The following is a 12,947-nucleotide window of genomic DNA, read 5'->3' as shown; positions in this document are numbered from 1 at the left end:
ATGCCGTCTTCCATTCATCCCCTTCCCGTATACGGATTAAGTTATAGGCCCCCCGCAGGTCAAGCTTGGTAAAGACCTTAGCCCCTTGCACCCTTGATAACAGTTCCGAGATTAAAGGGAGCGGGTACCTATCCCGAATGGTGTATTTGTTTAGGATCCGATAGTCGCAGACCAGCCTAAGTTCCCCAGTCTTTTTGGCTACAAAGAATACTGGTGCCGCAGTTGGAGAACTAGATGGGCGAATAAACCCCTTGGCTAAATTTTCATCTAGAAACTCCCGCAAAGCTTGCCTTTCCGGTACAGTCAAGGCATACAGCCTCCCTGCTGGCAATTTCGCACCTTCTGCCAACTTGATGGCGCAATCATATGGCCTGTGCGGTGGTAATTTGTCCGCTTCTTTTTTACAAAATACATCAGAGAACTCCCCATACTCAGCAGGCACTCCCTCCATATCAGAATGAGTAACATTTAGAGTGCAACAATCCTGCCTCTTTAAGATCACTTTACGTGTCGCCCAATCTACTTGTGGGTTTACTACAGCTAGCCAATCCATCCCCAGGATCACATCATATCTAGGCAAGCTCGTAATATCCCACACAAACGTTCCCGTTACTCCCTGCACCTCCCACATTACTGCTGAGGTTTCATGGTTAACCACCCCAGTCTCCAGCAGTCTCCCATCTGCTCCTTCCACCCACACGTCGCATGCCTTGCGCACTCTAGGAATGCCATGCTTCTTAGCAAACTCAATATCTACATAAGAGACCGTAGCCCCTGAGTCCAGCAGTGCCAAAGTAGAAACAAGTTCCCTTCCCCCAACAGATAATGTAATGGGTACGAAAACATGCTTCCTCCCCTCGGTTGACTGCTTGAGGAGCCCTAGTGCGTTGGACTCACGTCGCACTAGGGCTGGCCTTTTCCCGAAAGCTGGGAAGGTTTCACATTACAATCTTTGGCAAAATGCCCAGCATTCCCACAGTATAAACACAAGCCCAGCTGCCTCCTACGGCTCTTTTCCTCTGTAGACAGCTTTTTAAAGACCCCAAGCTCCATAGGCTCTTCCCCCATCACCACAGGTGCCCTGGTTACATGCTTGGGTGGTGCACACATTGCTTTTGAGTGTTTACGAGCCTCGAACCTTGCGTCTAAACGCAGCACCTTAGCTACTAAGGCGTCCCAACTTTCAGCCGGCTCCAAGCGTGCTAATTCATCCTGGAGCATATCACTTAACCCGGCAGTAAATAAAAGCATGAATGCATTTTCCCCCCAATCCAGCTGGTGGCGATACAGGTTAAACTAACAGTCCCCTTTCCCTGTTTCAACCGATACAGAGCCCACCCAGCGTTCTCCGTGCGGAGAGGATCCCCAAAAGTATCAGTTAACAACTTTTTGAAATTATTCAAATTGTCCTTGACTGGGTCATTTCCCAAAATTAAATTAGTGGCCCATTGTCCTGCGGGACCGGTCAACAAACTCAAAATAAAGGCCACCTTGCTAGTGTCTGTAGGAAAAGCATGAGCACTGAGCTGAGAAAAATAAAGCTCCACTTGTGCCAAAAAGGTTGGCAACTTGCACCTGGTTCCGTCAAAGCGTTCAGGAGTCAAAACATGTCCTTTCACAGCATGAGCTGTTTGGCTAACGATAAAAGCCGTCTGCAATTGGTCAAATTTGGCCCTTAACTCATCCATCGTCTTCCTGACGGGTTTATTGCTGCAATAAACTTTTTATGGGCGTTGGGCAATCTGTCAAGGACAGAACGCCACAAGATTCAAAGTAACAGAGTTTATTAGATTACAGAACTCAAAAAATGCCCGTAAAACACAAGGGCCAGGCAGTATTTGCCTTTAGGAGCAAAAAGGGACAAAAGTAAATGTTCAAAAGATAAACCGGATTAAACCGGAGTTTAATCCGGGTAAAAACAAACTGCTTGCTTCAGCCTGAAGATAAACAAAACGAAAGCCAAGGAACAAAAGATACAAAGAATGCAACTAATTGGCAGCAGATTCCTCTCTGCTGCCAACACTGTGCTTAGAGTAACTTGCGTCGCTCCCACACACACACAGCAGACAGGATTTCCAACACGAGCAGATCAGCCAAGGATTGTAGCAGTAGAGTAGACCAGTTCCGTTCCGTAGATCAAAGCCAGAAGCAGACGTTTGTAGTTTTCCAAGTCCAAGAAGGGGGGAAGACAAGCCGTGGTCAGTTCAGTCCGAGTTTTCAAAGCAGGAGATGGCGTCCGTCAAGAAGACGACGGAAGGTCAAGCTAATAAGAGTAAGCACAGGTTTGCACAAACAAATGCCCACACAATTCCTCCCGCCGTCTGACCCTGAATTCCAAAACCACTTACGTCTCAGCACAGGAAAACACACCAGTCTTCAGGAAAGCGTCCCACACACACAGATCCCAAGCGTTTGTCCAGATTACCTTGCCCAACGCAATTTGCAATTGCTCCCAAGCCCCATTTTATGCCAGTTACAAATCCTCATCACTGTCAGCTGTCCTCCTTAACCCGGGCGTTTCCTCATCACTTTCCTCGTCAGAGCTGGAACACCTCTGACTACGCCCAACAGCATCTCCAGCTGTGGATCCCGTCCCATCCCTCCAGCTAAGCCATGGGTCTAATCCTGAAGGTCCCCATTCATCTTCTATCCCATCATGGCCAGTGGCACCCAATTCCTCCCTTACCCGAGTCCAATCCATCTCATCCTCCTCCGAGCTAACCAGCCCCTCCTCCATTCTCTCCGTAAACCCCTCGAAAGACTCTTCGTCAGATGGTGCTGCAAATATGTCTCGCAGTCTTTTTCTCTCTCGCTCCTCGAGAGTATCTGACTCTCGAGGAGTCTTACGCCCACGTCTGTCAGTAACAGAGCCATGAGGCTCAATCATAACACTATCTCCTCTCACAAAGGCCTCCTCCCCCGATGGCGGAGAAGTGGCAGTGATACCCTCCGCTATAGCACCACGACGACTAGAGGTATCAAGTTTCAACAGCGAACGATGAAAGACTGGATGGACCTTTAAACTAGACGGCAAACGCAAACGAAACGCAACGGAAGATATCTTTTTAACGATAGGAAAGGGACCCAAATACCGAGGCGCAAACTTTCCCCCAGCCTGTTTAATATGTTTGGAAGATAACCACACCAAATCCCCTTCTTCCAACTCCTCCCCTGCCTGCCTGTGGCGGTCAGCCTGAGTCTTCTGCGTTGCCTTAGCTTCCAACAGTAAGCGACGGGCAACATCATGCAATGCAGCCATTTCCGTAGAGCGGTACACAGGGTCCGAAGAGACCACATTGGTCGACGGCGCCACACCTCCCCGTGGGTGAAAACCATAAGTTAGCTCAAATGGCGTATGCTGACTAGACGTGTGCACCGCATTGTTGTAAGCAAATTCCGCCACCGGTAACCACTTCACCCAAGCCGTGGGTTGATCTAAACAAAAACAACGCAAATACTGCTCTAAGAGCCCATTAACCCGTTCCGACTGTCCATCCGTTTGCGGATGAAAGGCTGAAGAAACGTTTAACTTAGTCCCCAAGCACTCATGGAAGTGTTTCCAAAAGCGTGACACAAATTGCGGAGCCCTATCTGAAATAATCACCTCGGGTGCTCCGTGCAAACGATAGATGTGCTTAGTAAATAGTAAGGCCAACGTAGGGGCCGCCGGAATGGTTGAACAAGGAATAAAATGAGCCAGTTTACTAAATAAATCCACCACCACCCAAATACAAGTCAACCTTATGTGGGTCCATTTTAAGTTCCCTACCTGACACTACATGACCTAGGAACTCCACTTCAGGCACATGAAAGACGCACTTGGAAGCCTTGGCGAAAAGCCCATTAGCCCGCAGTCGGTGCAGAACCTGCTTGACATGTTGACGATGTTCTTTCTCGTCCTTAGAAAAAATCAAGATATCATCCAAATAAATCACTAAAAATTGGTCAATTAGGTCCCTGAACACATCGTTCATGAACCTCTGGAAGACCGCAGGAGCATTACAAAGCCCAAAAGGCATGACTCGGAACTCGTGGCATCCGAAACACGTGTTAAATGCCGTCTTCCATTCATCCCCTTCCCGTATACGGATTAAGTTATAGGCCCCCCGCAGGTCAAGCTTGGTAAAGACCTTAGCCCCTTGCACCCTTGATAACAGTTCCGAGATTAAAGGGAGCGGGTACCTATCCCGAATGGTGTATTTGTTTAGGATCCGATAGTCGCAGACCAGCCTAAGTTCCCCAGTCTTTTTGGCTACAAAGAATACTGGTGCCGCAGTTGGAGAACTAGATGGGCGAATAAACCCCTTGGCTAAATTTTCATCTAGAAACTCCCGCAAAGCTTGCCTTTCCGGTACAGTCAAGGCATACAGCCTCCCTGCTGGCAATTTCGCACCTTCTGCCAACTTGATGGCGCAATCATATGGCCTGTGCGGTGGTAATTTGTCCGCTTCTTTTTTACAAAATACATCAGAGAACTCCCCATACTCAGCAGGCACTCCCTCCATATCAGAATGAGTAACATTTAGAGTGCAACAATCCTGCCTCTTTAAGATCACTTTACGTGTCGCCCAATCTACTTGTGGGTTTACTACAGCTAGCCAATCCATCCCCAGGATCACATCATATCTAGGCAAGCTCGTAATATCCCACACAAACGTTCCCGTTACTCCCTGCACCTCCCACATTACTGCTGAGGTTTCATGGTTAACCACCCCAGTCTCCAGCAGTCTCCCATCTGCTCCTTCCACCCACACGTCGCATGCCTTGCGCACTCTAGGAATGCCATGCTTCTTAGCAAACTCAATATCTACATAAGAGACCGTAGCCCCTGAGTCCAGCAGTGCCAAAGTAGAAACAAGTTCCCTTCCCCCAACAGATAATGTAATGGGTACGAAAACATGCTTCCTCCCCTCGGTTGACTGCTTGAGGAGCCCTAGTGCGTTGGACTCACGTCGCACTAGGGCTGGCCTTTTCCCGAAAGCTGGGAAGGTTTCACATTACAATCTTTGGCAAAATGCCCAGCATTCCCACAGTATAAACACAAGCCCAGCTGCCTCCTACGGCTCTTTTCCTCTGTAGACAGCTTTTTAAAGACCCCAAGCTCCATAGGCTCTTCCCCCATCACCACAGGTGCCCTGGTTACATGCTTGGGTGGTGCACACATTGCTTTTGAGTGTTTACGAGCCTCGAACCTTGCGTCTAAACGCAGCACCTTAGCTACTAAGGCGTCCCAACTTTCAGCCGGCTCCAAGCGTGCTAATTCATCCTGGAGCATATCACTTAACCCGGCAGTAAATAAAAGCATGAATGCATTTTCCCCCCAATCCAGCTGGTGGCGATACAGGTTAAACTAACAGTCCCCTTTCCCTGTTTCAACCGATACAGAGCCCACCCAGCGTTCTCCGTGCGGAGAGGATCCCCAAAAGTATCAGTTAACAACTTTTTGAAATTATTCAAATTGTCCTTGACTGGGTCATTTCCCAAAATTAAATTAGTGGCCCATTGTCCTGCGGGACCGGTCAACAAACTCAAAATAAAGGCCACCTTGCTAGTGTCTGTAGGAAAAGCATGAGCACTGAGCTGAGAAAAATAAAGCTCCACTTGTGCCAAAAAGGTTGGCAACTTGCACCTGGTTCCGTCAAAGCGTTCAGGAGTCAAAACATGTCCTTTCACAGCATGAGCTGTTTGGCTAACGATAAAAGCCGTCTGCAATTGGTCAAATTTGGCCCTTAACTCATCCATCGTCTTCCTGACGGGTTTATTGCTGCAATAAACTTTTTATGGGCGTTGGGCAATCTGTCAAGGACAGAACGCCACAAGATTCAAAGTAACAGAGTTTATTAGATTACAGAACTCAAAAAATGCCCGTAAAACACAAGGGCCAGGCAGTATTTGCCTTTAGGAGCAAAAAGGGACAAAAGTAAATGTTCAAAAGATAAACCGGATTAAACCGGAGTTTAATCCGGGTAAAAACAAACTGCTTGCTTCAGCCTGAAGATAAACAAAACGAAAGCCAAGGAACAAAAGATACAAAGAATGCAACTAATTGGCAGCAGATTCCTCTCTGCTGCCAACACTGTGCTTAGAGTAACTTGCGTCGCTCCCACACACACACAGCAGACAGGATTTCCAACACGAGCAGATCAGCCAAGGATTGTAGCAGTAGAGTAGACCAGTTCCGTTCCGTAGATCAAAGCCAGAAGCAGACGTTTGTAGTTTTCCAAGTCCAAGAAGGGGGGAAGACAAGCCGTGGTCAGTTCAGTCCGAGTTTTCAAAGCAGGAGATGGCGTCCGTCAAGAAGACGACGGAAGGTCAAGCTAATAAGAGTAAGCACAGGTTTGCACAAACAAATGCCCACACAATTCCTCCCGCCGTCTGACCCTGAATTCCAAAACCACTTACGTCTCAGCACAGGAAAACACACCAGTCTTCAGGAAAGCGTCCCACACACACAGATCCCAAGCGTTTGTCCAGATTACCTTGCCCAACGCAATTTGCAATTGCTCCCAAGCCCCATTTTATGCCAGTTACAAATCCTCATCACTGTCAGCTGTCCTCCTTAACCCGGGCGTTTCCTCATCACTTTCCTCGTCAGAGCTGGAACACCTCTGACTACGCCCAACAGCATCTCCAGCTGTGGATCCCGTCCCATCCCTCCAGCTAAGCCATGGGTCTAATCCTGAAGGTCCCCATTCATCTTCTATCCCATCATGGCCAGTGGCACCCAATTCCTCCCTTACCCGAGTCCAATCCATCTCATCCTCCTCCGAGCTAACCAGCCCCTCCTCCATTCTCTCCGTAAACCCCTCGAAAGACTCTTCGTCAGATGGTGCTGCAAATATGTCTCGCAGTCTTTTTCTCTCTCGCTCCTCGAGAGTATCTGACTCTCGAGGAGTCTTACGCCCACGTCTGTCAGTAACAGAGCCATGAGGCTCAATCATAACACTATCTCCTCTCACAAAGGCCTCCTCCCCCGATGGCGGAGAAGTGGCAGTGATACCCTCCGCTATAGCACCACGACGACTAGAGGTATCAAGTTTCAACAGCGAACGATGAAAGACTGGATGGACCTTTAAACTAGACGGCAAACGCAAACGAAACGCAACGGAAGATATCTTTTTAACGATAGGAAAGGGACCCAAATACCGAGGCGCAAACTTTCCCCCAGCCTGTTTAATATGTTTGGAAGATAACCACACCAAATCCCCTTCTTCCAACTCCTCCCCTGCCTGCCTGTGGCGGTCAGCCTGAGTCTTCTGCGTTGCCTTAGCTTCCAACAGTAAGCGACGGGCAACATCATGCAATGCAGCCATTTCCGTAGAGCGGTACACAGGGTCCGAAGAGACCACATTGGTCGACGGCGCCACACCTCCCCGTGGGTGAAAACCATAAGTTAGCTCAAATGGCGTATGCTGACTAGACGTGTGCACCGCATTGTTGTAAGCAAATTCCGCCACCGGTAACCACTTCACCCAAGCCGTGGGTTGATCTAAACAAAAACAACGCAAATACTGCTCTAAGAGCCCATTAACCCGTTCCGACTGTCCATCCGTTTGCGGATGAAAGGCTGAAGAAACGTTTAACTTAGTCCCCAAGCACTCATGGAAGTGTTTCCAAAAGCGTGACACAAATTGCGGAGCCCTATCTGAAATAATCACCTCGGGTGCTCCGTGCAAACGATAGATGTGCTTAGTAAATAGTAAGGCCAACGTAGGGGCCGCCGGAATGGTTGAACAAGGAATAAAATGAGCCAGTTTACTAAATAAATCCACCACCACCCAAATACAAGTCAACCTTATGTGGGTCCATTTTAAGTTCCCTACCTGACACTACATGACCTAGGAACTCCACTTCAGGCACATGAAAGACGCACTTGGAAGCCTTGGCGAAAAGCCCATTAGCCCGCAGTCGGTGCAGAACCTGCTTGACATGTTGACGATGTTCTTTCTCGTCCTTAGAAAAAATCAAGATATCATCCAAATAAATCACTAAAAATTGGTCAATTAGGTCCCTGAACACATCGTTCATGAACCTCTGGAAGACCGCAGGAGCATTACAAAGCCCAAAAGGCATGACTCGGAACTCGTGGCATCCGAAACACGTGTTAAATGCCGTCTTCCATTCATCCCCTTCCCGTATACGGATTAAGTTATAGGCCCCCCGCAGGTCAAGCTTGGTAAAGACCTTAGCCCCTTGCACCCTTGATAACAGTTCCGAGATTAAAGGGAGCGGGTACCTATCCCGAATGGTGTATTTGTTTAGGATCCGATAGTCGCAGACCAGCCTAAGTTCCCCAGTCTTTTTGGCTACAAAGAATACTGGTGCCGCAGTTGGAGAACTAGATGGGCGAATAAACCCCTTGGCTAAATTTTCATCTAGAAACTCCCGCAAAGCTTGCCTTTCCGGTACAGTCAAGGCATACAGCCTCCCTGCTGGCAATTTCGCACCTTCTGCCAACTTGATGGCGCAATCATATGGCCTGTGCGGTGGTAATTTGTCCGCTTCTTTTTTACAAAATACATCAGAGAACTCCCCATACTCAGCAGGCACTCCCTCCATATCAGAATGAGTAACATTTAGAGTGCAACAATCCTGCCTCTTTAAGATCACTTTACGTGTCGCCCAATCTACTTGTGGGTTTACTACAGCTAGCCAATCCATCCCCAGGATCACATCATATCTAGGCAAGCTCGTAATATCCCACACAAACGTTCCCGTTACTCCCTGCACCTCCCACATTACTGCTGAGGTTTCATGGTTAACCACCCCAGTCTCCAGCAGTCTCCCATCTGCTCCTTCCACCCACACGTCGCATGCCTTGCGCACTCTAGGAATGCCATGCTTCTTAGCAAACTCAATATCTACATAAGAGACCGTAGCCCCTGAGTCCAGCAGTGCCAAAGTAGAAACAAGTTCCCTTCCCCCAACAGATAATGTAATGGGTACGAAAACATGCTTCCTCCCCTCGGTTGACTGCTTGAGGAGCCCTAGTGCGTTGGACTCACGTCGCACTAGGGCTGGCCTTTTCCCGAAAGCTGGGAAGGTTTCACATTACAATCTTTGGCAAAATGCCCAGCATTCCCACAGTATAAACACAAGCCCAGCTGCCTCCTACGGCTCTTTTCCTCTGTAGACAGCTTTTTAAAGACCCCAAGCTCCATAGGCTCTTCCCCCATCACCACAGGTGCCCTGGTTACATGCTTGGGTGGTGCACACATTGCTTTTGAGTGTTTACGAGCCTCGAACCTTGCGTCTAAACGCAGCACCTTAGCTACTAAGGCGTCCCAACTTTCAGCCGGCTCCAAGCGTGCTAATTCATCCTGGAGCATATCACTTAACCCGGCAGTAAATAAAAGCATGAATGCATTTTCCCCCCAATCCAGCTGGTGGCGATACAGGTTAAACTAACAGTCCCCTTTCCCTGTTTCAACCGATACAGAGCCCACCCAGCGTTCTCCGTGCGGAGAGGATCCCCAAAAGTATCAGTTAACAACTTTTTGAAATTATTCAAATTGTCCTTGACTGGGTCATTTCCCAAAATTAAATTAGTGGCCCATTGTCCTGCGGGACCGGTCAACAAACTCAAAATAAAGGCCACCTTGCTAGTGTCTGTAGGAAAAGCATGAGCACTGAGCTGAGAAAAATAAAGCTCCACTTGTGCCAAAAAGGTTGGCAACTTGCACCTGGTTCCGTCAAAGCGTTCAGGAGTCAAAACATGTCCTTTCACAGCATGAGCTGTTTGGCTAACGATAAAAGCCGTCTGCAATTGGTCAAATTTGGCCCTTAACTCATCCATCGTCTTCCTGACGGGTTTATTGCTGCAATAAACTTTTTATGGGCGTTGGGCAATCTGTCAAGGACAGAACGCCACAAGATTCAAAGTAACAGAGTTTATTAGATTACAGAACTCAAAAAATGCCCGTAAAACACAAGGGCCAGGCAGTATTTGCCTTTAGGAGCAAAAAGGGACAAAAGTAAATGTTCAAAAGATAAACCGGATTAAACCGGAGTTTAATCCGGGTAAAAACAAACTGCTTGCTTCAGCCTGAAGATAAACAAAACGAAAGCCAAGGAACAAAAGATACAAAGAATGCAACTAATTGGCAGCAGATTCCTCTCTGCTGCCAACACTGTGCTTAGAGTAACTTGCGTCGCTCCCACACACACACAGCAGACAGGATTTCCAACACGAGCAGATCAGCCAAGGATTGTAGCAGTAGAGTAGACCAGTTCCGTTCCGTAGATCAAAGCCAGAAGCAGACGTTTGTAGTTTTCCAAGTCCAAGAAGGGGGGAAGACAAGCCGTGGTCAGTTCAGTCCGAGTTTTCAAAGCAGGAGATGGCGTCCGTCAAGAAGACGACGGAAGGTCAAGCTAATAAGAGTAAGCACAGGTTTGCACAAACAAATGCCCACACAATTCCTCCCGCCGTCTGACCCTGAATTCCAAAACCACTTACGTCTCAGCACAGGAAAACACACCAGTCTTCAGGAAAGCGTCCCACACACACAGATCCCAAGCGTTTGTCCAGATTACCTTGCCCAACGCAATTTGCAATTGCTCCCAAGCCCCATTTTATGCCAGTTACAAATCCTCATCACTGTCAGCTGTCCTCCTTAACCCGGGCGTTTCCTCATCACTTTCCTCGTCAGAGCTGGAACACCTCTGACTACGCCCAACAGCATCTCCAGCTGTGGATCCCGTCCCATCCCTCCAGCTAAGCCATGGGTCTAATCCTGAAGGTCCCCATTCATCTTCTATCCCATCATGGCCAGTGGCACCCAATTCCTCCCTTACCCGAGTCCAATCCATCTCATCCTCCTCCGAGCTAACCAGCCCCTCCTCCATTCTCTCCGTAAACCCCTCGAAAGACTCTTCGTCAGATGGTGCTGCAAATATGTCTCGCAGTCTTTTTCTCTCTCGCTCCTCGAGAGTATCTGACTCTCGAGGAGTCTTACGCCCACGTCTGTCAGTAACAGAGCCATGAGGCTCAATCATAACATGAACCATCTTGGTCTTCTGCTCATGATGACAGTGGTGGTGATGATAGCTTTATTTTCTCCCTTGAATCTGTTAAGAGAGCAGCAGAAATAGACAATAAACTAATCCCTGTTGAGTGAATTGGTTTTCAGTAAATATTACACCATGCTGGGCCTAGCTGTAGTCTGCCAAGGTCCAATTTCCCATCTTCCCACTACTCTGGATTATAACTAGCAATAAAAATGTTCTCTGCAGGAACAGGGGATTTCTTGTAGCAAGCTGTAGTTAGGGCTTATATCAAAGCTGCTATTTTTAAAATATATATGCACTGCCTTTTCTCAAAGTTCATGGTTACTGGTTACTTTCCTTCATTTTTTTATTCTCATAACAACCAGGTGATGAGAAGGAGGATGAAAAATCATGATGGGCCTAAGACCACCCAATAAGTCTCAAAGCCTCAAGAAGATGTGAAACGTAGTTTCCTCACTTCTAGTCCAATAGAAAAATCAAATTCCCTGAAAATCCCATTGAGTCCTTTTCTCCCTTAGGCACCTTCTACACTGCTATATAAAATCCAAATGATCTGCTCTGAACTGCATTATATGGCAATGTAGACTAATATAATCCACTTCGAAACAGATAATGTGGATTATCTATTTTGATAGTCTGGATTATATGGCAGTATAGATCCAGCCTTAGTTTTATAGCTAAAGAAGACAGCATGCTAAATATGTCTGCCATAGTAAGAAAATACGAGAGGTTTCGTTTTCTCACTCTGTGTCAAGGGGTCGGGCTTAGCACAGTGGGTTAAACGACTATACTGCAGAAAATCTTGCAGATTAAAAGGTTGGTAGTTTAAGCCTGGGTCGGGGTGAGCACCCGCCATCAGCCCCAGCTCCATGCCCACATAGCAAATCAAAAACAGAAATGTGAGTAGATAAATAGGTACCACTTTAGTGGGGAGGTAATAAAAGGTCCCCATAAGGACATGCCAGCAATTTGATCAGGAGGACGTCTATGGATAACAAAGATGGTGCAAAAGGACACACAGACCCCTCCCCCAGTAGCTGGAGTCGAGCACAGTCTTTAGATGCTGGAAATGGAAAAGATGGAAAAGCCTTTACCTCTGTTTATGTATTGTCTGTCCTTGTTAATTGTATAACGGCATTGAATCTTTGCCGTATATGTGTTCTGTAATACGCTGAGTCCCCTTGGGAAGATAGAGCGGAATATAAATAAAGTATATTATTAGTAATGTGGAAATTACCTTTGTTCTTAATGTGCTTTCAAGTCAAGACAATTCTACTCAAGGATTTTATAATTCAACACATCTACCATGACCCCATGTTGACTTTCCATAGCCTATCTCAGTGGACCTTTGGTCTCTTGGAAGAAGCTTGCTGTTCCATCTTGGAAAAGGTTGATTTCCTGCATGCTCCAGAGGACTGGGTAGTCCCTTTACTTTATCTATGTCTGCTCCAGAAGGCCGAGAAGCCCTCCAAAGCAGAGTTTTGAGTGACTCAATGGGGAAGCTTCAAGCTAGAAAGTAGTAGAACATCGCATTGAAGACATGAAGGGACTCACCAGGAATGGGAAAAAATGTTTTCTCTAAGAACCACAGATGGGTGTTTTCTATCCTGATGCCTCGTGTTTGCCTTATTCTTGTGTAGGGCACTCATGAACAGTCACAACTGCCACCTTCCATGTCATTAAGGCAGTGAATCCTTTCTGGGTTTAGGTAAAGACTTTAAATGCATAATCCAAGGTGCTGGACCCTACCACCAATTTCATTCAGCATCTTTAAAGTTTGGACCACAACCCAGAGTGGATTTCTTGCCTTACTGACATGAAAGCCACCAATCACCACTGCTCAAAGCAGTAGGGTAGCCAGGATTTTGGTTCGGGGGGGGGGGGGGGCTGAGTCTGGGTGAGAGAGGATCTACCCTAGCAAACCTTTTGTATTGTTATCC

General features: G+C 47.3%; 2 protein-coding genes and 1 long non-coding RNA gene across 3 annotated transcripts; all 3 read right to left on the bottom strand.

Annotated features, from left to right (window-relative positions):
• Nucleotides 1-1,767: 1,767 nt before the first annotated feature.
• On the bottom strand, nt 1,768-3,736 carry LOC134296472 (uncharacterized). Its single transcript, XM_062971534.1, has 2 exons — nt 2,349-3,736; nt 1,768-2,263 (listed from the first exon to the last, which is right to left on the bottom strand). Exon 1 carries the CDS (start codon nt 3,257-3,259, stop codon nt 2,474-2,476), a length of 786 nt encoding a protein of 261 aa, XP_062827604.1. The 5' UTR covers nt 3,260-3,736; the 3' UTR covers nt 1,768-2,263; nt 2,349-2,473.
• Nucleotides 3,737-5,821: 2,085 nt separating this feature from the next.
• On the bottom strand, nt 5,822-7,790 carry LOC134296473 (uncharacterized). Its single transcript, XM_062971535.1, has 2 exons — nt 6,403-7,790; nt 5,822-6,317 (listed from the first exon to the last, which is right to left on the bottom strand). Exon 1 carries the CDS (start codon nt 7,311-7,313, stop codon nt 6,528-6,530), a length of 786 nt encoding a protein of 261 aa, XP_062827605.1. The 5' UTR covers nt 7,314-7,790; the 3' UTR covers nt 5,822-6,317; nt 6,403-6,527.
• Nucleotides 7,791-9,875: 2,085 nt separating this feature from the next.
• LOC134296475 (uncharacterized) lies at nt 9,876-11,003 on the bottom strand. The gene is made up of 2 exons (XR_010003224.1): nt 10,457-11,003; nt 9,876-10,371 (listed from the first exon to the last, which is right to left on the bottom strand). It is a non-coding gene; the product is annotated as an uncharacterized LOC134296475 (long non-coding RNA).
• Nucleotides 11,004-12,947: the final 1,944 nt, after the last annotated feature.

Source organism: Anolis carolinensis, chromosome 2 (genome assembly GCF_035594765.1).
Source record: "Anolis carolinensis isolate JA03-04 chromosome 2, rAnoCar3.1.pri, whole genome shotgun sequence".
In the NCBI taxonomy this organism is placed as follows: Eukaryota; Metazoa; Chordata; class Lepidosauria; order Squamata; family Dactyloidae; genus Anolis; species Anolis carolinensis.
The sequence above is the reverse complement of the archived record's forward strand: the minus strand, read 5'-3'. Positions and strand labels throughout refer to the sequence as shown.

What these genes read in the sequence shown, in the direction of transcription:
- LOC134296472 (XM_062971534.1), bottom strand. Translation starts at nt 3,259, where the DNA reads ATGGCTGCATTGCATGATGTTGCCCGTCGCTTACTGTTGGAAGCTAAG.
- LOC134296473 (XM_062971535.1), bottom strand. Translation starts at nt 7,313, where the DNA reads ATGGCTGCATTGCATGATGTTGCCCGTCGCTTACTGTTGGAAGCTAAG.